The 24,988-nt window shown below is 30.9% G+C and overlaps 2 protein-coding genes across 8 annotated transcripts in view; one reads left to right on the top strand and one right to left on the bottom strand.

The window, feature by feature from the left end:
• Nucleotides 1–1,218: 1,218 nt before the first annotated feature.
• LOC134708499 (coatomer subunit zeta-1-like) lies at nt 1,219–21,314 on the bottom strand. Of its 3 annotated transcripts, none has more exons than XM_063569088.1 (8): nt 21,250–21,314; nt 8,384–8,452; nt 7,432–7,513; nt 5,686–5,777; nt 4,898–5,031; nt 4,377–4,467; nt 3,482–3,502; nt 1,219–2,264 (listed from the first exon to the last, which is right to left on the bottom strand). In XM_063569088.1, exons 1-8 carry the CDS (start codon nt 21,268–21,270, stop codon nt 2,217–2,219), a joined length of 558 nt encoding a protein of 185 aa, XP_063425158.1. In that variant the 5' UTR covers nt 21,271–21,314; the 3' UTR covers nt 1,219–2,216. The 3 variants fall into 3 exon arrangements, with proteins under 3 accessions (XP_063425158.1, XP_063425159.1, XP_063425160.1); XM_063569089.1 differs by lacking the exon at nt 21,250–21,314 and adding an exon at nt 10,008–10,153; XM_063569090.1 differs by lacking the exon at nt 3,482–3,502 and having other exon boundaries at nt 21,250–21,305.
• The window catches only part of LOC134708497 (SWI/SNF complex subunit SMARCC2-like), a 29,088-nt gene continuing 15,975 nt past the window's right edge, over nt 11,876–24,988 (top strand). For 3 of the 5 annotated variants that reach the window (XM_063569083.1, XM_063569084.1, XM_063569086.1), the window contains exons 1-9: nt 11,876–12,036; nt 14,494–14,613; nt 16,160–16,245; nt 19,333–19,577; nt 19,997–20,066; nt 21,517–21,592; nt 22,032–22,109; nt 22,994–23,035; nt 24,110–24,163. In XM_063569083.1, coding sequence (XP_063425153.1) covers nt 11,923–12,036; nt 14,494–14,613; nt 16,160–16,245; nt 19,333–19,577; nt 19,997–20,066; nt 21,517–21,592; nt 22,032–22,109; nt 22,994–23,035; nt 24,110–24,163 — 885 coding nt within the window. In that variant the 5' untranslated portion in view covers nt 11,876–11,922. The remainder of the gene's footprint in view (nt 12,037–14,493; nt 14,614–16,159; nt 16,246–19,332; nt 19,578–19,996; nt 20,067–21,516; nt 21,593–22,031; nt 22,110–22,993; nt 23,036–24,109; nt 24,164–24,988) is intronic. The other 2 variants (XM_063569085.1, XM_063569087.1) reach the window with 1 other exon arrangement.

The raw sequence follows: 24,988 nt of genomic DNA on the forward strand, positions 1-24,988 counted from the left end.
ACCAACAAAAACTGAACATTGAGCAATGAACCGTAAAAATGAGATTAATGTCAAATTACATACTGGACTAACATGTAGATCAAATTTGTTCATACACCAAATAAAGTTGACCTATTGAATGCAGGATAAGAAAATCAGATGCTGCCGGATATCTTTCCCTATGTCAAGCTTTCTGCAACAAAAGTCACAGTCAAGCCAAACACAACAAAAATAGTAAAAAAAATCTTGGGTTATCTTTTTTATATTTAAATATATATTTTTCTAATCTATCGACTCATATTGATTCTAATTCAGTTTTAAAATAAGTTGATGTGACAGTATGTTGACTTGGCATAATCTGTGCCGGTCTGTTTGTCAGAATCATGTGGTTATAATATAAATCCAAAGCACTTTAGAAAACAAAATCGTTCATCCCAAACAAGTTTCTTAACGTACACACATGTCTTCAATTCTTCACAACACAAAAGTCACTGCAACTAACAGATACATTTTTAAGCTTTTCCTGATTTGTTTGAGAGGTGTCGTCTTTAATGCCAAGCATGTTTTTGAATCAAAGTTAAATGTTTCAAACAACGTTGATTCAAATATAACCTTTCAATTTTAATTTTTGGGGGGGGTTCTACACAAATAGTAAAATGTACATTATAGTATGGAATTTTAAAATGTGATGGTTTTTATCCTATAAGGATTCCTGATAGTGGATTAAAGGTTGGTGTTTAAATCAGAGGCATGAAAAGAACGTTTACAAATGAATATAAAGTAAATCCCCAACTAAAATCTTATGTGGATCAACCCTAGTCTACATATCCAGCAATTATTTGTACTGAGTATTTAAAATCACCAACTCAGTCTGAAAAATAGGGTTGAAATAGCAAAATTCTAGTTTAACCCATTATCTTTCGGACATATCAGTACTTTTTTTGGTACTGATAAACAGCAGGTCCTGAACACATTGAAGTTGCCTGCAAGCAATGTGTTTGAACAATACTGACTTAACTGCAGTGATTAAGTCTGAAATTGACTGAAAAACTAAAATGACTGATTGATTTATTATTCAGTCTTTTTAGATGTGTTCATATTGAAAGGACTTTTATAGTTCCAAATTGATTTACTAGTGGTTTAACTTCCAATCTTTTCTTCCATTGTTGGTGGTCTGATAATCTCCTACCTTGTTTTGAATGGAATCCCACACCTAATATATAGGAACAAAGCACTGAATAGTACACATGTATTTATTTATTGAGTTTTCTACATGTTTCATCAAAACATTTGACATCATATATAAATAAAATTCAACAGCTAAACATTAAAATGGTCATTAATAATTCTTTTGTAAAGAAAAATTCTAGTAGTAGTTCAATACCATTACTGTTCATCTAGTCATCTTCACAGTGAAACTGTAAATATAACTTCTTTGCATTCAACATAATTGGGATGTAGCTTTTTCTTAGTATGGTGAACGCTATGTATTAAGACAGGGTGAAACTGGGAGCCAGTCTAAATTAAACTATGAGGTACAAAGAATATTCTATGGTATTTAACTAAACCAAACATGGTTCTTCATTAAATACTTCAGTTCATCTGGCATTAATTTTCAATGTAATATGAAATATAATTTCCTAACGGTTTTATCATATTTTGCAATCTAAATAACTAAAGAGTTGTGAAATGTTTAAAAACTATTGTTTGTCTCTGCAGTTAATTGACAACTTTAAATAATAAATCCAAATTCAATACAATGATTTCAAAGAAAATTTATAATAATAATTCTTTTTTAGGACATTGAACAATCTTGAAACTTCAGTGGAATAAAATTGGAGTGCACAGAAATTTTGCATCCAAGTATGAAATTTTTGTAAAACTATGTTAAAATATGGGTATTTAGTCCTTCTGTGGCTTTCCTGGCGCTTGTTAGGTTTAACAAAATACATGAACATACTGAATTTCTTTTCAACATGATTATAAACAATAACAATGAATACAATTCATTGCATCTATATATTAGAATGAATTTTGATGAAATGAACCATCTATGGTAATGTATATGCACATTTATCCCTCATAATTTGTAAGAACTTTTGATATACATTTGACACGGGAAAACATGTCAGCTATAAAATTAAGTTATTTCAAAGTATCTTCCAAAAATGATGGTCCACAACTATATCACATTATCTCTTCCTCTCCCAAGATGAATAAATAAATGATAAATGTCCTCACTTCAGTAATGACCACTTGATCTGTTCCTTGGCGCTCTGTAGAACCTAAACAAAAACATATGGAAAACTGGTTAAAGGGGAATAACTCCAGCTTGTAAAACATAATTACCTGTATATGGTGAAGTACATACCGTTATTTTCAAACAATTGAGGTTAGCAATATTTCATGATTATAGAAGTTATTTAACTAATTCAATTGTTTCCTCTTAAATGAAAATAAATGCTTATATGGAACCTATGATATCATCAAACATAATAAATTTCTCATGCCACATAAATAAACAATTTTAGAACTAAACTTCCAAATTTTTAGGACCAAAAATTATATATACTGTGGATCAAGCAGTACATTTTGTACCTGAATTGACTTTTTTAGATGTTACATTTTATAAAATTATAGATTTTAATCTTCTGGGGAGAAAATAAAATGTGTTCCCCCTTATTTCGGCTGTGAGAGGATATGGTCAGGCATGCATAGTTTCACCATACTACTGTAAATTCAGAAGTCATTGGAAGTTTTTGTTATTAAAAGGAATAATAAGACCAGGTGAGTTTTGGCATTTATCCATAACTCCCATTCTGATATCTGATACATTTATCTTAAGGCAGATTTTTTTGAAATCCCAACAAATTATCTCACATTTTTGTCCATTTTTTAAAAATTGAAATAATAAATACATGCAATAACTTCTGAATTTACAATAATTATCATATACATTTCAAAATATTTTTAAAGAAAGGTTTAAGATAACCCTGTTTTTTAATCATCATGTTGGATATATCATTACAACCCGTTTTTTCTAATTATGAAAGATGAATTCTAAGCTCTAAGATATCCCACGCTGGCTACTGTAAAATCTTTAATGTAACCAGAATAACAGTTGTGATACTAAGTTCAGAATCATTTATTTTGAACACAGCTTAGGTGATGACAAAATAAATATGTAGAAGTAAATAAATTGATAATATTTTCCACTTTAGTTCAGACACAAATATTGATAACAAAGCAAAGAAAATAAGCTTCTGTTTTCCTGCCTTACTTTAGTTTCTATAGCTTCTTATTTTTTAAAATTGTCAAGACTTCTAAAGCTAAACTAGAAAAATGTTCAAAATACGAATACATGATTGAATTACCCAATACATGTATTACACAAAAATTTTACAAATTAGACTTGTTTTCACAACTGTTACTATGGCAACAAAAGATTTTTACAGTATTTCCCTCATTATTATACACCAACTACCAGTATGTGTCATCTTACCTCTAATTTTTTAGCTAAGTGCTTTAAGAAAACACAGATATGTAATATAATATTTGTTATTAAATAACACACAAGCATAAGTGATGGTTGAAAGGAAATTAAAGGGGAGTCAATTCAGTTTCATGAGATAATAATTAATGTGCTATTGAATGTTTAATGTCCAGAGTTTGTACTGATGACCTCTTAGTAACAGAAATTTAGATATTAAGCAGAACTGGCAAATAAATCTGTTGTTGTTTTAAAATAAAGTTAACTTTTCTGATTAATTAAAGAAAGTGTCAACAAAATAACAAAAATTCTCAATTTATTAACCTCTTTTTTCTTGTAAACAAGCATTGTATCCTTTGTTTTATTTTATTCTACATTTTCAAAAAATACTAAACTCAATCTATAAGCTATCTTAATTTTTCAAATCACAAATTAAAAACACCAAATGAAACAGAATTAACACCCCTTTAGCAAATCATACAACACTAAAGAATAAAATAATTATATGAAATATTAAGTGCATTACTGGGGCTGTTAATTGCTGAAGATCATAAATACTAAATAACATATCTTCTATTTTTTTTTTATATTTCTCATTCTTGCTATCACAATGTTTACCATAATTTCATAGTCCATGACAACCAAAAATTCAATATCCATAGTAATTTAAAAATAAAACAATTCACAATTAGAAAGTTGAAGTTAAATAATTCAAATATCCACTGCTTGGATAAATTCATATTAATATATATTATTCATAGATTTGTTCTCAAAATAATATTAACCCATATTCCAATTAGTTAGTGATGCAACTTTTAGCTATGCATACATGCATGAACAAACACCTTATGCTGCATGGCATAACATAACACATGGTGCAAGGGAGGTAACTCAGGTATTAACTTACTTGTGCCATAGTCTGTTCACCTATATTGAGATCATCTGTTCGTAATGATACTTTCTGTACTATTGATGTTGCATCAGAATCTAAAATTATCCTGCAAGTAAAAAATATACATACAAAGTATCAAATAAACTGTTGACTAGAGGTATGTTAATATTATTTTGATACTTCAATACTTTGATACTGCAAATGCTGAAATCATAATCACTCCTGTCTCATACTCTCATTCATATGTACCTGCTCTTTGCCTGTTTTTTTTTTCTTCATTTTTACAGGACTTTATATTTTTGGAGTCAATTTAAAGGGAAGAAATTTTCAAATTATGCAAAACTTCACCATATATTTTTTCACAGATGAAATAAACATGAAACGCTGACAAGTCTTAGTAACTGAAATTATAATAATACACATGCCTACATCTCTTGCTTAAATCCTTAAATACATGTCAAACTGTAGAAGGGAGATGACTCTAAATTAAATACAGATTGATAAAGGGGGAGATAACAAATAAATACAATCATTACCCTCCATCACATATTTCGTCTACAGCTAAAAACACAGCATCCATATTATCTAACAATGCTCTTTTTTCTACATTCTTTCTCAAGATTTGACTCACTGATTCATATAAAGCATTTAAAACACTGGCTAATATCAACTGAAATGGAAAACAAAAATATGAAATTATACAGAGAAAGCAGTAAGATTCATTATGGTGGACAGAGAATTAAAATCTCCCCTTTTTTATCATCAGTTAATTTATATAATATGTTTTAAAAATTATAAATTAATCAGTAAATTTGTGTATTTTTACTTTTTAGGTAGAGTGCAATCCTTACATGTAAGCCCTTGTATGGAAAATATTAGTTTGTTTTTTTTATTCATTTCTATTTTCCCAGTCCAGCTCTCAGTTTAAATTGCAATTTATCAAACAGATGTCTGTTACAATCAGTTAAAATGCTGATTGAAAGTATGCAACTAAAGCCTTCTGCAAGGGAGGTGATTTAAAAGACCACTTTGTTTGTACACTTTATAAATGTTGAAGACAGTGTGCTTACCTCTGGTTGACTTTTGGCTTTTGTGTGGTTAGTGTTTATCTTATCCATGTTACTATTTTGTTTTCATATCTTGTTCACTGTATTCACTTACAATTCAGGATTGATAATGCAAAAGATATGATTAATAGGAATACTTTTTTGCTTAAAATAGTGCAAGCAAAATTTATTTTAAAGCTCAACAACTTTAAAATTTACCATGTTTATTTGGTGCTATTACCGTAAGGATTAAAGTATATGTAAAGAATGGAACAAACCTCATTTTCCTGGGAACTGCCAACAACATAGAAGAACAGATCTACATTACTTCTATAAACACAGGTCAAACCTTCAAACATTATTATTTCAGCTGAAAAATAAAAATACACATGTAATTTCCATAACTTGTACAGATGAAAGGATTGATTTATGATAACCACTAGCATATGTAACAAAGATGTCAACATTCTGTTAAAACCAGGTGCTTCACATGGCACAGCTTTATATGACAGCAGAGGTCGAACCCTAAACAGTTGGGACAAATATGGACACAAAATTCAAGCTTGATACAGCTCTTAATTTGTATTGTCATCAAATTTTTGACATAATATGAGTTTCTGACACACAAAAAATGTCAAGATCTTACAAATCTATTGCACAATATTGTTCTGTCAAAGATTTCTTCTTCAAACTTTTCAAAAATTTGGAATTTGAGAAATTTGGAGAAAAAATTGAAAACTACTACATGTACCACTCCCCTTTTATTGCAATTAGTACAAAACCTGACATTTCATTATACATAATTTACAAAAAGTGTAACGAACATTGAATGTTACATGTTTCTGAATTAACTTCCTTACACACCTGAGATCACCCCTAGTTTTTGGTGAGGTTCGTGTTGTTTATTCTTTAGGTTTCTATGTTGTGTCATGTGTATGATTGTTTGTCTGTTTGTCTTTTACATTTTTAGCCATGGCATTGTCAGTTTATTTTAGATTTATGAATTTGACTGTCCCTTTGGTATCTTTCGTCCCTCTTTTACACTGCTTTTTATTGTTTTAATTGTACAATGACCAGAAAAACCTAGTTTTCCCATTTTTCAAAACATTTTAAGCCATAACACCCTAAAGTCAATACTAACCATCCTTAATGGTATGGAACCTTGTAGTATAACGTTAGAGAGATCTAAACACTTAAACACAAGTTATAGACTGGAAACTACAAAAATGCTTCGTTTGGGCCTGTTTTTTTGCCCCAAATTCCTAAACCTTGGAGCCATAACCCCGAAAATCACTCCAAACCTTCTACCTGTGATATTAAACATTGTGGTACAGTTTCAGAGCAATTGAAATACTTATACACAAGTTGTTATCCTAAAAATAGAAAAATGCTTGTTTTGGGCCCCTTATGCCCCTAATTCCAAAACAGTTGAAACCATCATCCCCAAAATCAATCCCAACCTTCCTTTTGAGGTATTGATCCTTTTTTAAAATTTCATAGAGATCCATTCACTTATAAAACTACAGTTATTGTCCAAATGTGTCTTTGGACAACGCAGACGACGACATCATACCATTATATGAACGCAAATTTTTTTTGCTTTCATATAAAAAATTACCAAGAATTCTATAGCAATGATGTGGTTCTTTTTAATTCCTATTGTTTAATTGTTACCACACTTTAATTAAATATACATGAAGTATTTGTAATTGGACATTTAGGAAACAATGTTTAATCAATCTCAATGCTTCTACAAATGTAATAGAAAGGAGAATATTTGTTTTAAGCCATTAAAAGTTTGAAATCTCAAAATAGTCGATTGTATCTTGATTTTGCAAATAATTTCATTAAATTTTTTTGTTGCTTTATAGTATATTTTGTTGTAAAAAATTTAACTGATTTTCAATTTAATGCCTAATAAAAATCAATGTCTAATGTAATTCCTTGATTAAAATAAAACAAAACAGAACAAAAAGTAAATAAATCTGCAGATTCCTATATATATGTACTATACAGATACTCACAGTTAGCTTTATGAGTTTTATTGAACAAATTTTTCTCAAAAGACTTCTGTTCTTTTGAGGTAGGAAACTGATCATCATAATACTGAAAACAAATCAAGTTAAGTTTGACAATAAAATAAGAAGAAGAGAAAGAAAAATAATAAATCATGGTTTAGAAATTTTATAACATTCTTTGTTTATTTTTCAATATTTTAAAGCAGTTTTTTCCATTTTTGTTCTGGATTTTTTTTTTCAAGATTAGCTCTGAACATTTTATCCATATTTGTTCTCAATTTTGTGTTGTGTTTGGATTTTTTTATCTAGATTTTTTGTTTGGATTTTTTATCCAGATTTGTTCTGTCATGTCTATATTTTTAAATCTAGATTTAGTTTTCTTTCTTTACATTCCTGATTTTTGTGTATTTTTTTAGCTGACTATGCGGTATGGGCTTTGCTCAATGTTGAAGACCATACGGTAACCTATAGATGTTAATTTCTAATTCATTTAATCTTATGTGATGAGTTGTCTCATACTCAAACATACCACATCTTCTTTTTTTATTGTTCTTGCTTTTTTATAGTAGTTTTTCCATATCATTGAAGAAAATTGTTTCACCAGAAAACTACAGAAATCAGCTGTTTTATTTTTTCTTGAACACAAACAAAGATGTTTTTAACTGAATCCTCTTGTGTTGACTGTAGATGTACATTTTCTCTGCTTGTTAAAATGAATTTTCTTTACCATGTTTACTTTGACAGAAAAAATGGCATAGTTTCTTGTATCTGCTGATACAGTATATCATGTATATTACATGATGGTAATTATTGTCAAAGGGCTAGTGTTTAACAAAGAAAATTTATACATGTATGGAAATCTTATTTGTTGCCGTTTTTCATGTTTATAAGGGTTTGATAAGTCATCCCTGTGTGAATATAATATTGTTTGATTGAATCTTTGGTTGATTATATATACCTTTGTTACTAAACGGTTTCCATCGTTGTCTAGTATGGCAACAGCTTTTACCATATACAGAGATGGTTCCTAAAATTAAGAATAAATAACATGAATAAAGAAAAAAACATCAGCCAACATTTTTAAAAATTTCTTCAGACAGAATTAATTGTTATTTGGCAGAGTTTTCCAGTTTTGTCAAAACAAATATACACAATGCAAAGTCTTCAAGTAAATAAAAATTACTGGCACAAAAAGTGCCCCTGTCATTAAGAAAAAAAATAACAAACACAAAAGAGCGCAAACTGAGTTGAAGTGCATGTAGCAGGAGAATAGTAGCACTAAGGTCTTCATGATATTTTTTTGACAATTTATATCATGAGGACCTCAGATCTACTCTTCCACAGCTAAAGGACATGCGGCATGTAACATAGACACTGAATCTTTAACAAAACATTGTGGATAATAGAATAATTATCAAAAAACATTTAATCAACATTAAGCAGGTTGGGGACAACCCAGCAAATAAGATACTGTTCCCCAAATGAGTAACAATCCCTCATTTGAGTAATCATTTCATAGTGCTAAAAACTATATTTTCTAAAAATTGGTCTTTTTAAGTAAAATGGCACAAATTTTTAGAAAATGGAACAACTTCTCCCAAAGAACTATATATTTATTGTTGGTTTTAACAAAGTTAGAAGCCTTGAAAATAGTCAAATTTTCAGATTTTCATACGCTTGTATCTTCTCAGTAAATCAAGATAAGGATAATCATCTTTTGGAAAAGTTGCTGCATTTTTCATGAATAGGTGCCATTTTAAGAAAAAAGACTCAGTTAAGAAAATTTAGTTTTTTAGCACTACAAAATGATTACTCAAATGAGGGATAGTTACTCATTTGGGGAACAGTTCCCCATTTGGTGGGTTGTCCCCAACCTGTTAAGTCCAAAATGTGAAAAATGATATGGGGATTACGGTAGCCTGAAATTTTTATTCTACTAATGAACTCAAGATCGATAACTTTTTTTTCAGACTTTTTTAAATCCCTGCATCTGCGCAGAAATCTACTTCCTTTTTCTCTCTTGTTTGCTTGAGACTTTGAATAAAATATATATTTTTCAGTCAGTAAAAAATATAGGAAGGATCTCAATACCAATTCATTTTTAATAATTGTATGATATGAAAACTATGATACCTGATGACTTTATTTCTTTGTTTACATTGAAATACAACGTCATAACTTTAATAACATCACAACTTAAATCCATAACAACAGAACCAAAATCGGAAACGTTACAGATTTCAGTTTCTTTTTTTAGCATGTTTGAATTAAAACAATGATTCATACAGACTTTGTCCCCTGCCACAGGTAATCCCTGTCTCATATAATTTACTATATTACAATTAATCAACATGATCAGCTGAACATGATCAACACAGAACAAAATCGAGGTTTATTTTGTTAAGAACCTTATAAAATAGAGTGGCCGAAATCGACTATGCCATTTGACTATGACCGAAATGTTGTGTTGCCGAAAAGTCACGTTAGCAGCTGTTTCCTATTTGTGTTTGGAGTTTTTCCTTCTTCATTAACATTTTACATTGTTCTTTTAAATTATTGTGCTTAAAGTTAACTGTTTTTACCAATATTCCACCATCCATTGCTATTTCTTAGGTGATAAATCAACAAAAAAAGATTGCCGACAAAATTGACGTGGAAGTGATTCAATGTCAATATTTATTTTCGTTTTGTACGTTAAAAAGGTACAAATCCAAACGCTTAAACGACGTTGTAAGTTGAGTTTTTTACCAAATAAATTGAGACAAATCGACCCACCTGCAAATCGGCCCACACCTAATCGCCCAACTTTTAAAAAAAATCACCCACTCTAGTTTACCAACTCGTCATACTAATGAAAAAGGGTGAATTCAATCCTGGTGATGAGTTTATTTCAAATTGAAAATAGGTTGGATAACTCGTCCCACTTATGAACAACAGGGTTTAAACATGCGCGTAGCTACGTTTACGTCAAAACGCCCGGGCGTACACTTGAATTTTGAAAATAAAACAAATAATCGACTTAGAATAAGAAAAACTGGTCAAAAGCACACCAGTCTTGTGCTTCTTTTTTCAATGAATTGTAATTTTGAATAAAAAGGGACTAAATTTACTCAAATAGATCATTTAATATATTTGTTCGAATCTTTTTTAAAAGTCTGAATCTACTATGAATTCTACGTACTTTTCTTGTATTTTTAAAAAGCAATTCACTATCTGCTCAGATTCTATATGCTGTTTGTATTTTTGTCGAGCCTGTGATTTATGTCCCAAAAAAGAGACAAAGCGGTGTCAATATTTAGGTTCCGAATGTGGATAAAGTCTTTTGAATGACTCTCCGTGAAATTTTACGAAAGATGGACAGAAACTGTTTGTGCTCAAAAGAATATTCAGAGCAATATAATTATGCAATTACATCTTTATTTTTTCCGCATTTTCAGGACAAAATGTATTTCTTTCTGCAATTAATAAGTGCATGGTCGCTGTTTTGGCTTACATTTTGTTATTTTCTCAATTACAGTTAACTACTTGTCGAACCTTCAACGAATTTTATGAAAATGCCGAATGTCTAAAGCTGAAATTTTGAAAGCATTTGTTTTCGTTCATTTTTCTGTTCTTTTCTGATAGACAGATAGCCGGACTCTTCTTTACGCAATTAATTGTTTTACATGCTCGATTTATAAACCTTCATAGATTGTCGTGAACTTGATATTCCAAATCAAGAAAGAAAAAAGACAAACGAAAATTTTAGATTTTTTTTTAAATTCCTTGAAAGGAACGATAAATTGATTCACTTATTGTGTCAAGAAATCCTAGGTGTTTCAGAATATTTTTTTTTATATTTCCCCCTCTTGGATATTTCAGTTTTCGTGTTCATTAAAAGGTGCTTTTGTCGAGTGTATACTCACTCACGGCACCCTTTAAACTTATTTAAAAGTGATATTGGTTTGAACGTTTTCTCTAAAACCAATGACCATTAGGCTACCTCCCAGGTTAATACGACGAATATAAAGTAAAAACATATTACAAAATTTAACCAAAACAAATAAACCATTTCGATTCAAAGGCATGTGGCTATCAATGATTTATTACTAACAGGAATCATTACGGTATATCTCATTCTCGATAGCTTTCGGGGGCTTCGTCCTATTCGAACACAGTACCAGCAGGTGCTTTATCATTGAGCGGTTGGCACCCCTCATGTCCCTCGCCAAGGTTCGGGCGTACACGTTAAAATAACCCAGCTACGCCACTGTTAAAGAGGGGCGAGTTGGTGAAAAAGTGAAGTGATATGATATGGGGCGATTTGTCCTATTCCTATCTGAACCGCAGTTAAAATTATTAAATAAAAACAAATAATGTAAATCAAAAGATCGTGATATACTAATAAATTTGAAAGATGAAATAGTATTCTATAAATAATATTTTCATATTTTTTTTCAAATTCAAAAATATTTAAATTTCACAAATTTGCTGCATATCTACTAACGCTGCCGGAAAATGGCGTTGCAAAGAAAGAAAGACGGCTCGCCGAACGTTAAGTTTTTCGAAGCCGTAGAGACAATTGCACAGTTTGATTCAGTCAGAACCTGGTTAAACAAAAACCACAAAAAGGTGATAAATATAATCATAGAAACTAAACTCGCTGTGCAACCATTACTGTCCTGTAAATTGTCCTCTGGGTACCATCATTTCTTTGTTCTAATAATTTATGCCTTTAATTGAGTAATGTGACTGAGTGTCTGTACGCTTTATGATGGAATATTTTCAAAATAAGTTATATTTAACCACATGTCATGAAGATTCGTTTGTATCACTATCAAAATATTGGGTTACATGTTTGTTTACATTCTTCCCCACAGGGGTTTGTTACAAATTATTTGCTGTTTTTACTGTCCATTTATGAACTCCAAAAGTGTTATATTTCTAACATCAAACTACAATTGAAATACTGGGTAAAGTTGCATTTTTCAACTATTTTATCATTCCTATAAATTGACTCCGGTACCACAATTTCTTGACCGAATTCTTCAGTCCCTACAATGCATAAATTTACTAGTTTACATTAGCTTTTTATTTGATTTTGCTATTTTATATTATTTTTTTTTATATTCCCGCAATATCATGCACAAAGAGACAGAAAGCATTGCCCATTCAAAACAGGAGATCTCTAATAATTTCATTGCGCTCATTTTTGTCGAGCCTTCGACATTAGTCGAAAAGCGAGACTAAGCGATCCTACATTCCGTCCTCGTTGGTGTCGTCGGCGGCGTCAACAAATATTCACTCTGTGGTTAAAGTTTTTGAAATTTTAATAACTTTCTTAAACTATACTGGATTTCTACCAAACTTAGACAGAAGCTTGTTTATGATGATAAGATAGTATCCAGAAGTAAATTTTGTAATAAAATAATAGATATAGGAAGATGTGGTGTGAGTGCCAATGAGACAACTCTCCATCCAAATAACAATTTAAAAATTAAACCATTATAGGTTAAAGTACGGCCTTCAACACGGAGCCTTGGCTCACACCGAACAACAAGCTATAAAGGGCCCCAAAATTACTAGTGTAAAACCATTCAAACGGGAAAACCAACGGTCTAATCTATATAAACAAAACGAGAAACGAGAAACACGTATATATTACATAAACAAACGACAACTACTGTACATCAGATTCCTGACTTAGGACAGGTGCAAATCTATTTTTTCCGTATTTTACTTTTAAATGGACTTAGTTTTTCTGCTGGGAAACATTACATTCACTCTGTGGTTAAAGTTTTTTAAATTTTAATAACTTTCTTAAAGTATCCTGGGTATGTACCAAACTTGGACAGAAGCTTATTTATGATCATAAGATAGTATCCAGAAGTAAATTTTGAAAAAAGATAACTCCATTTTTTTCTGTATTTTACTTTTAAATGGACTTAGATTTTCTTCCAGTTAACATTACATACAGTCTGCAGGTAAAGTTTTCAAAACATTTATTAGATTCATTAAACATCCTAGATTTTTACCAAACTTGGACAGAAACTACTTACAATCATAAGATAGTATCAAGAGGAATATTTTTATTGATTTTTTTCCTCATTTTTGTTGAGCCTGCAATTTACAGCAAAAGTAGGCGAGACACTGGGTTCCACGGAACCCTTACAAATTTTTCACTAATTCTGTACTTGTCAGACATCCTTACCTGTATACACTTATACTCTTCATTTTCATGACCCTTACTTTGATCAACGACCTTTCTGAGTCCTGATAATCTACTTTTAAACTTTCAATACATTCTACTTTCATTCTCAGCAGGTTTGACAATATTTGACATGTATCTTTAAATATTTGACCAATTCACATTGATATCTGGTAACTAGTATCTTCTACCTTCTTGCGTATGAATAACTAATTAGGTTTAATATAATTAGATGTCACATGTAATTTGTACAGAAGGTAAAAGATCCTAGTTACTGTATTGGACAAAATATTTCAAGATGTCAAACTTGATTGTGTTGAATGTTGAAAAGTGGATTAACCTGACTCAGAAATACCACCAAAGTGTATGATATATTACAAGACATGAAATAACCTAGTATTCATCTTTTCACTGCCTTTTATGCCCCACCTACAATAGTAGAGGGGCATTATGTTTTCTGGTCTGTTCGTCCGTTCATTCGTCTGTCCGTCCATTTGTTCGTCCGTCTGTCCCGCTTCAGGTTGAAGTTTTTGATCAAGGTAGTTTTTGATGAAGTTGAAGTCCAATCAACTTGAAACTTAGTATACATGTTCCTTTTGATAAGATCATTCTAATTTTAATGCCAAATTAGAGAATTTATTCCAGTTTCACGGTCCACTAAACATAGAAAATGATAGTGCAAGTAGGGCATCCGTGTACTGTGGACACATTCTTGTTCGTTAATGTATTTGAAACAAATTAGTTTAAATTGAATTCAAAACACATTTTATGTTTATCATGTTTATCATTGTTTATGAAGCACATACATGTAAAACATACATGTACTTTATAATATTGTTATACACGTGCACATATATATAATATATTATTGTTTATTGTAGTATATCCAGGCAGATCCACCAACAAATAAAAGTTTATCAAGTCTTGTCATTCAGTTGTTACAGTTCCAGGAAGAAACTTTCGGTAAACATGTAAAAAATCCAGCAATAACCAAATTACCTGTAAGTACTTGAAGAGGATTTTCTATAATTGTGATAATGTATAGGGATAGATAATGAACTTTAAGGTAACAGATAAATGTATATATTTATTTCATGTTTTTATTAAAATTATTTATAAAAAAATTAATTGTAACAAATAAAAGAAGTTTAGGTACATGAATGTAGACCAGTGTTCTCCCCAGGCCGATATGACACTGCGGTGCCGCAGCCCCTTCATAATATTTTCGTAATTCCCGCAGCATCTTAGTTGGCCGCTGTCCCTTCATACTTGATCCCGCAGCGTGTTAATTTTCACATTTTCATCATAAATGTTGGTTCAAATTGTCAAGTTGCTGATCACCGCTGAGAGGTTGGTCAGAGTTACGCAATAACTGGTAATTAGTTTTACCTGAGCCACGCTTATCTCAGCCTTATGGGACTATGTCATCATGTAATAGCGTAAATGATCATCAAGAAGATAAATATTTTTAGAAGAAAATTAAAGAAAATTAAAAACTTCAATGCAGAAATTGAAGAAATAGATCGCAAAAACATTGTATTACGCATCGTGTGTGTGATTACTTGACCATTTATATAACGATTTTTTTCATTGGTCGAGAAGAAAAATCTATTTAAAGATGACCAATGAATGTGTACAAATGTACAATACACTTGATAAATTTGAATACACATTGCTTAAGATATTTACGATGGAAATTATGAATGAGAGTATTTGTAGTTGAAAAAAAATAAAACTAAAATTTTATTAAAGATAGCGAGAAGAGATTTATTTTATTTGAAAGTGAAAAATTTTGCTTGCAAAGTAAAATCATTTCAAACTGTCATATTTTTAGAGATAAAATGATCATTGAACATCAATCGTGAGTCCGTTCGTCAGGAAATATGTGACTATCAACACGGGTACGGAATCGCTTATGTACAATGTCACCAGTAAATCATTTCAATGATCTTAAATTAAACGGAGTTTTGTTGATATCTTCCTGCCAAAGATAGGTTTTAACAATAATGTACACGGACAAAATATTAAAATGTCAAACTACAGAAACTGGTCAGCTGTTCATTAAAATATTTTTGTTTTAAAAAGTTGTATACCAAATATCTTAACCATATTTGATTTCATTAATTCTGAATGTGCATTTTCTCTGCAAATAACAAAGGGGTGAATTCCAATCAAAGGCAGATGATGGAAGTAGAACGTTTTTTTTCATACCAACATGATTCTAATGAAAAGGGGAATACACCTCCCTCTACACTCAGCTGTCAGTATAATCAGATGTTAATGCTTCGCCTAATTCCAACCTAGCTAAAGTTTTGGCAAGTAATAACAGCAAGCACCATGTTTCTCAGTGGTTTCAGTGGCAAGTGGCTGACTGAGTTAAAATTAAAATAATAATAATACAAAAGAAAAACATTAATTTTGGAGAACAGATATTTGCAAAAATGCATGAATAACAGAGTTCCAGGGCAAAATTAAGTGTGATTGTATTGAAAATAATGAAAAAAACATAAAAAGTCTTCACAACTTTTTAAATCTTTTTTTTTTCAGATGAAATGTTTCCTTGACTTCAAAGCAGGTGGATCTTTATGTCATATTATAGCAGCAGTGTATAAATTTAAAAGTGATCAAGGATGGTGAGTTACATGTTCATGTACAGTGCTAAATTTTGAATCTATAATAGTTATAGATTTTAGTGAATTAACTCTTGCCAAACATTCAAACAAGAAATATCAAATTTTTCATCATATAAACTTGAACAGGGTCATGAGGTGAAATCTTCAGCATTTTTTGGAAAGTTTGCTATAGCTTGCTATTGCTGCTTTCCATAGCCATCGACCTCAAACTTATGGTGACAGATTATCGCCATTTATTCTGATCCGAGATAATTTAGTACTAGTACTAGTGTTTGAATTATGAGTCTTGGAAGGTTCTTTTAACATTTCGAGTAACTACTCATTTGACACAGCTTTAATAAAAAATAATTGAATATTCACCGACGATTCAGATGAATTTAACTTCATTTTGAAAATGAGAATCTCAACACTATTTCGCGGATCTGCCATACGATGAAGACAAAATCACAAGAAATCTACGCCAGATTGCGTCAGTTTCATTCATGAAAATTTCATGAATGAACATTTTCCGCTCTACTTTTACCTGTTTACTATGTACGTACGTAAACGTGGTAAAAGCCCGAGAGTATCGAAAAAATCGGGAATGACTGATTAAAATGCTAGAGCAAGTTGTCACTTTGACTGCCAAGCCGTCAGATAATTGACAAGTGATGATGTTTTGTTAAACAAAACACAGGTGATAGAATATAAAATACTCAATAATTATATGTCTAATGTCTCATTAAGGGACGAGTACAGGTAAATACGGTACCACCGGCTTTCATAAAAAAAAAAATTAAATGCATTGTTTTTGTCGAAACATCGATCGAAATGATTTGATGCCAAAAATCATTTGAAAACTTTTAATTCCGTTATTTAAACACATTCCAATGTGGATATAAGGGCCTTCACTCGTTCAGCATGATAAAGTGGATCAAACTGACAGCAGAAAAACATCGACCAAACGTCAGTCTTCTTCCAATAATTTACACCACTGGTGTATTATCGCAAATTCGTATCATATAGCATCCGTATTAAAAGCAACCGAGTGTCAGCATCTACTTCTTAGAATAACATAGCTCAGGGTATGAAGACAAGTGCTGTAGAAATGATTAAGGTTTATGAAATTATGATGATGTGTACCCTTTGACTTAAATGGCTGCATTTTCACCTCAAAATTTATATAGATTACAGACAAACATGTGCATAGCATGCCCTATTTAAATAGATATTTAATTGCTTTGTCATCCAAACACAGAGGCAATGATTACCATCAAACGAATGGCTTACAAAAAAATTCTATGAATCTAGCGTATATAAACTTTTTATTCCTTTGGTCATACTGCTGTTGTTATACTCCCACCGTATTGAGTTTTATCCTTGTTCTTCTCTGAAAGTATGTACATTCTTCCCTTACTTATGTACCTCTGTATATCCCAAAATTCGTTTCTGTTTTCTTACTTTAGTTTGCCTGAACCAAATTGTATGAAACTGATACGCAATGCTTATAACCACAATTCACAAGTCAAGTTTGAATTTAAGTTGCGTATTTTTTACCATTCTATAGCGTTTAATGCTACTTTCCAAAAAGAAAAGTTGCTGGAAATTTTAGTTTCTGTTCTCTAAGTATAGTTTGTCTTAACCAAATGTTATGAAACTTATACACAATTCTCATTACCACAAACACTGATCAAGTTTGAATTTTGGTGGATTTATTTTTACTGCTCTAGGGTTGTGCCTTGTTAAATGGAACCAGATGCTCCACAGGGCACCGCTTTATACGACCGCAGACGTCGAAACCTGAAGTTGAACAGTTGGGACAAGTATGGACACAACATTCAAGCTTGATACAGCTCTGAATTTGGATCGCGATCAAATTGTTGACATAACAAATATATGTTTCTGACAGAAAACAAATGTCAAGATCTTACAATTCTATTGCGCAATACTGTATAATTAGGATGAATACACAATCATGAATGTTTATTAACCCATAATTCAGATCAAGTAAAAATTTTGGTAGTGTCACATTTACAGTTCTTGAGTTTATAACGTTAATGCTAGCGAGGGCATCATTTGAGTCCCATGGATATGTTCCCTATTTTTGATAAAAGCCTATAATATAAATTGACTTTTTTTGCAGTTGTATTGATTTAAGTTACTGTAACTATTTATAAGTAAGGATGCAGTATTTTTTGCAAAGAACCAATGCTATTCAAAAGAGTTCAAAGAATGAAAATGTATTAATAACTATAGGCCACAATAAAGGTTGTCAAAAATGAGAAATGTTTGTACCATATACATGTAGAAAGCTTTAAAAGGCCCCGCCGGATATGAAACATGTGGAACAATAAACTTGCGTGTTAATTTACTAAAAACAAATATGAAGGACCTAAACAAAATTATATTACTATTTTTTGTAATATTACTTTTACTTGTAATATTATATAAAATAGTAATATTACTGTTTTCAGTAATTGCCTGGACTGCTAAACCAATAGAAAAATACTAATTCACAGGCCCTTGAAGTTGACATGGTACTTAAAGAAATTAACAGAGCTTTCTGAATGTATTTTTCATTATTTTAGATCTACAGCTTAAAGTTGTAATCATGAGAAAATATCAAAACTTTTTATAATAAACATAAAAAAAGTGATTTTTTTTATCCTTACTGATGAGACAATGGTTTAGTTTAAAACATCAAAGCTGTGATGAAATACATATTTGAAATAATACACGTCTATAACCTTTTTGGAATAATACACAGCTACAGTTGCAAACTTTCCAGAGGTGCTATCCAGCACTTTGATTTATGACCTTATTGCCTGTATAGTGAACATAGTTTGTTGCTTGTCAATTTTCAACTTGATGCTATTTTCAATTGAATGAGTAAATGTATAATTTCTGACGAGACAAGTATCTCGCAGAGTCCAAATAAAATGTGTTTAATGCATATCATCAAACAATGAGCAAAAGGTTTTGAAATGCAACTCACAGGCATTTATTATGAGAAAAACTGATTAGACACACTGACAACATAATTATATTATGCAAATTTAATACATAATTTTCTTTATGTTTACAATGTCACAAATATGTTTTTTGTAGGAGAAGATTCGATTTCCAATCTCCATCGAGAATGGAGAGAAATGTGGAGATGTTTTTACAGATAGAACGGTCACTGGTGGCCAACAAATGTCTGACAATGCCAAGTATTTTCTTGAGTCCAGAATTAGACAAACAAATGATAGGAAGACTGAAGGACATAGCCAAACGCCATCAGGGAACTGTCACTGATGATGAAGATGATGCTACCCATATTGTTAATCCTGTCACAGAAGATCCATCAGAGGGTAAAGTATTAATGCAACAATTTCAGTTTAGGGAAACCCAAAAGATTTTAAACATTCTTTCCAAACTTGTATAATTTAGAAGCCAGTACTTGATGTTAGTAGTAGGGGGCAATATTATATATTTGCCAATGATTAAATATGTAACAAGCAAATACATGTTCTTTTGGCATTCCATTCAGATATTTCACTAAACATGAGGATAAGGAGATGTGATATGATTGCCAATGAGACATCTTACATAGAAGTCACGAACTATAGGCCACTGTACCACCTTCAATCATTAGCAACACTCATATGACATAGCAAGCTATACAAGCCCCTAACCTGACAGATTTACAACAATTCAAATATGAAAAAAGTAGTTAATTTGTCTCACTGGTATCTTAGATTTTTAAACCTTGATTATTTTATGCTTTTAGAGGAATATGTTCGTCTTGTTTCAAAGAGAGATAAATATGCCATGGTCCATTGGCTTAACTTTCCTGACAGGTAGTTATATATTATTTTAATTCATGTTTAAGTGCTAGATATAGGAAGATTTAGTTTATTTTACACATATTGCATGATTTTTTGTCTTTTACAATACTTTTTATAAAATTTAAATTCCTTTATTTTCTTAGAATATCATTAATTAATCTGAGAACCTTGCTTTCATGTACATGGCACAACCAATTAGAAGCATATGTAGGTATCATGTTTTTTTAATTGACGTTTATTAAGAATTTTAAAAGTAATTTCAGAGATACATGTATGTGCTTATACCCTATCCTCTCTGCTTTAAAAGTAAACACTGATGTTTTCATCTGTAGTATTGGTTGTTACTGCTCCCTCCTTATTTGATCTACACTATGTATTGGTTAAATCATGATTCATGACACCTGTGATTGTATTGGTACTTTCACAAGAAAATGTAAGAATTAAAAGTGGCTTGAAAGAATTTGACCAGATTTACACAGATTTTTTTAACAGAACATGAAGTTGTGCAGTGTGCACCATCTATATAAATAAAATTCTCACTGATTTTTGTGAATTCCAATACCCATTATGGCCATACCAATAAAAAGACTTCGGGATTTTCCAGAATTAATTGTATGGGGGGAAGGAAGGCATTTTATTAAAATTTGATGGGTGGTGGTTATTTAAGAAATATTGCTAAATATTTAACTGAAATATCCATCTTAAAATGCATGCATTGTGGGGTCAAAGAAAAAGTGCCTTCCTTCCCCCATACATTTATTTTTGGAACAGCCCTGAGCCATTTCTGCTCATATTTTGTTAGTATGACAAGCAACACATTTATAACATGAATTAGTTCCATACCAACAGGTATAATAAAATAAAAGTATTCCATTGTAATAATTAGTGAATCGCAGTAGCTATAAGATGAAAAGTGATTTTCTGTTCATATTTTCTGCCTTTCCTTGTTATATTAAAACCCATCTGGAGTTTTTTGCTAGGCTCTGTTTTTGTAAATTTTTTACAACTCTAGATTTTGAAAATAACTACAAATACCTGCTGGAATTATGCTTTTTCTAATATTATTTTCAAAAGCATTGTTTCAAGTATATGAAATTTTATTTTACTTCAAGAGGTGAAATTTAGAAATAGGTGATTTTTTTAAAGTTCTGTAATACAAAAAATATAATTATGAAAATCAAAAAAAGAAAATTACCTTTACAGTGAGTTCTCCCATTGTTCAATAACAGCAATTTGATTCTTTGGTTTCACATGTCAAATCTTGACAGCTGTTTTCACCTTTACCATTATTGATTTTCCAATCAATATCATTTCACACCAGTGTATATCACTAATATTACAGGTGTTTTGTTCATTATAACATACTGACTGATGTCAAGTAACTTTGTATTTGAGCATTTTTATTTTTAAGTGTTAAAATCAAGTAACATAATCGTAAATATTATATTGTAAACTATTTCAGTTATGATATTTGGGTTGCTGATCTAAACTTGGATATAGAACCAGAACCTTTACAACACCACGGTGGTAGTTGGGAGGTAAGATTACATCAATAACTGCTAGGTTGGTTTATGATTTAATATTTTTCATGTCAATGTATGAGACATTCAATCAAAATTAATTTAATGTCTTAAAGAGATTATTTATCAAGAAATTTTGATATTTGATACATTTTTGAATTTTTTTAATATCCTGTGTTAATCATTTAAAAAAAAATGAAGAACAAAATTACTAGGTTTAAAAATTTAGATAATCATTGCAATAGTTATTTCCTTTATTTACAATTTCTATAATCCAATACTGGGTAAAGGTCAATGAGACCAAGACCTTATTGCCTATAACACAAACTTTTCAAACTTTCATTAGAATTTTAGAAGAAAATATTGCATGGCATAAATACCAAGTGATGTTTTGGCTCAGTTTTTGTGCAGTGTTTCTAATTCACCAAACACATGTATGCCTCCTTTTATGCTCTAGGTTACAGCCAAGTGGTTATTAGATCTGGAAGAATACAACGAGTGGATGAATGAAGAAGATTATCTTATGGAGGAAGAGGTAAGGATTTATCAGTCGTCCCTCTGTCTATAACACTCTGTACAGCTCTTAATATTATTCCGTATCATGTCTTTGTGACGTCAAATACGTTGACCCTGCCTTAATAACTTTGACCCGGACTTATCAGCGACGTCATAATGTTTGAACCGACGTTAATAACTTTGACCTGAACTTATCAAGTCATCTTTTGTGTGCTGGCGAAACAAAGCAAACACTTCCGAAACACGCAAATATAGCCCGATAAATCGATTATCAGATTATCTGCATATTGATATTGTAAAATATCAGCTGCTTGGCATTATATGAAGGCTTTTTGATCTCGTTCGCTACGCTCACTCGACAAAAAGCTTCATATTATGTCTCGCAGCTGATATTTTACGATATCAACATGCAGATAATCACACTTGATGATACCTTGTAAAAATTAATAAGATGTAGTTAAGTGCCTATGAGAAAACTCTCCATCCAAGTCACAATGTATAAAAAGTAGTATAAAGACTTGATGCTGCGCTGTATGTGTCTGTTTGTAAAAATTATTATGATTTAAAAGTTCTTTGTTGTGCAGAGAATGACAGAAATTGTAGATACATTGTCTTTTAATTGATTACTCTTGCAAATGGTCTTTTACAAGATTTATGTTGGTGCATATCAAAGAGAACCTCGTAATAAGAGGCCATTACAATCTGAATAAATTACTGAAGAAGCCTATACTAATGCCTGAGTAGATGATTTACATGTCCTAGTGAAAATAACCAATAAAATTCCAAAAATCGTAAATTATTTGTAAATAAAATTAAGTTGTCTTCCATGATTTACAAGCACGTATATAATAGTTATAATACAAAAAAATCACGAATGAGCAACGTTTGCAATTTTAAAAACAGACTGCAACAATTACAGTTGGAAGGACTCACTCTCAGGTCAAGGTACCACAAGTTCTGATCATTTTTGTTAACATGTTCTTGTTAATCAATCACATACAGCACAAGGCTATGAATCTGTCTTCATTTTGCAGATAATTATTTATGATGTATAAAAATTCATACTGCTAAAAATAAAAATAATAAATCATATTAACATTCAAAACTTGAGTCTGAACCATCTTCCTTACATTTTCTGTTTATAATAGTCACAGCACCATGTATTGTCAAATTGTAGGTTGATAAGGAGCCAAATTCAATGAATTTCTTTTCCGAAGGTATGCATTTAAAACTTGAGTGATATAGATTAAATTGACCACTAAACTTTGCTGCGTTTGATCATTTTAAAACACTCATTCAATGAAATTTATGGAAATTTTGATTGATATGTTTTGCATATTTCTCGTCAAAAAGAAACTTTGAAAAATCAATCAATACATCAATGTTGACGTTGGACAGTTGTAAATAAGGCAGATTTAAATGGATACTAACCTTTAATGATTGGCACTCCTTGAGATTAACTCAATTTGATCATTTGGAAGTTGTACTTAACACAGTGAGACTTTTTCCCCCCTCTTTGAAATTGATTATCGAAGATTTTGACCTTTGTTTAAATAAAAATCTTGATAACAAATCGATAGCTTCACAATTATTTCACACATTTTGCATGTGAATACTAAATTCATGATTATGGTGATGGTAACAAGTTTAATTAAACTTTTACAAATATATGAGAGTATGAAATTCTTATAAACAAAGATACTTTCAGTGTAAGGCAAAATTTGACTTTTTAACTTGAAGGAAACATTCTTCATAAACAAAATCAGAAAATTTTATTTTAACATCGTGTCTTTTCGGAAACCTTGAAATTTTGTTAACAGAATAAGTTAATACAGAACTTGTCTTGTTCTTTGTGGTTATACACCTGTTATAAGGGGTCACTATTTCATTTCATGACAGTTTATCCAAATTTCCTTTTATTCATATACAGGTAATGTTGACTTTTAATGATAACATCAAACACAAACATTGCTGAGTATTTTGTAAACGTGTACAAATACAATGTAATTCTGTTTTCAGTATGAATCTAAAAAAGGAAAGAAACCTAAAAGTGTAAGGATGACAGTGGATGAGGTAAGAGCTATGGATTAAATGTTTGTTCCATGAAGTGTGTTCTGACGCTTAGTTACATTCCACCTATCAACACATCAACTTCAATTGTTTAGATGTATAGAAAAAAAGCGAAAGATTCTTAAGTCCTGATTATAATTCATAAGTCCAAGAAAAACAGAAAACACCATTTAAAAGAAAAGACAAATTGTCTTAAGCATTTGTTAAGAGCCATTGAACCTTACAAGACGACAAGTATAATGAAAAAAGTATGCAGTTAAATTTTCATGTTTGACTTTGCCATTGCATGTTTTTCATTTTCTATTACATTTACCTGTGTGAAAATTCCATCCCTTATCTTTGTGACTTTACATTAACAAGGGGTACAATCAAAATCACATGATGGATATACACACACAGGAAGTAACAGTCGAGCAGACTGCTTGAAAGGTAAGTAGTCGTATTAACTTGTTTATATCAATAAAGTTTAATAAATAAGGTAGTGCACCGAATGTCGGATACTATCTAGTTTTGAAATACACAATTATCCTTGCTGGAAAGCGTGCAGTAAATGCTAACACTTCGACACAGAAAATTTGGAACTGTGTCGAAGAGTTTGCAATAACTGCACGCTTTCTAGCAAAAACAATTATGTATTTTAAAACTACATACTATCCGACATTCGGTTTGCCAACTTATTAATCAAAATTTAATTTAACTCGAAAATGCAACTACTAACCTTTCAAGCGGCGAGTTCGACTGTAACTTCTGGTGTGTGTATATCCATCACGTGATTTTGATTGTACCCCTTGATTAAATGTCCATGATCTTTCTCTACAATTTTATTCT

This window comes from Mytilus trossulus, chromosome 2 (genome assembly GCF_036588685.1).
Source record: "Mytilus trossulus isolate FHL-02 chromosome 2, PNRI_Mtr1.1.1.hap1, whole genome shotgun sequence".
NCBI classification, from domain to species: Eukaryota; Metazoa; Mollusca; class Bivalvia; order Mytilida; family Mytilidae; genus Mytilus; species Mytilus trossulus.

Bases quoted from the DNA above. Each gene is read 5' to 3' on its own strand.
- LOC134708499 (XM_063569088.1), bottom strand. From the start codon at position 21,270: ATGGGAGAACTCACTGTAAAG. The intron at 7,514-8,383 runs GTATATATAATC...ATTTGTTTTCAG, and splicing joins GAAACCGTTTAGTAACAAAG to TATTATGATGATCAGTTTCC. The intron at 5,032-5,685 runs GTTTGTTCCATT...TTTCCATTTCAG, and splicing joins GCAGTTCCCAGGAAAATGAG to TTGATATTAGCCAGTGTTTT.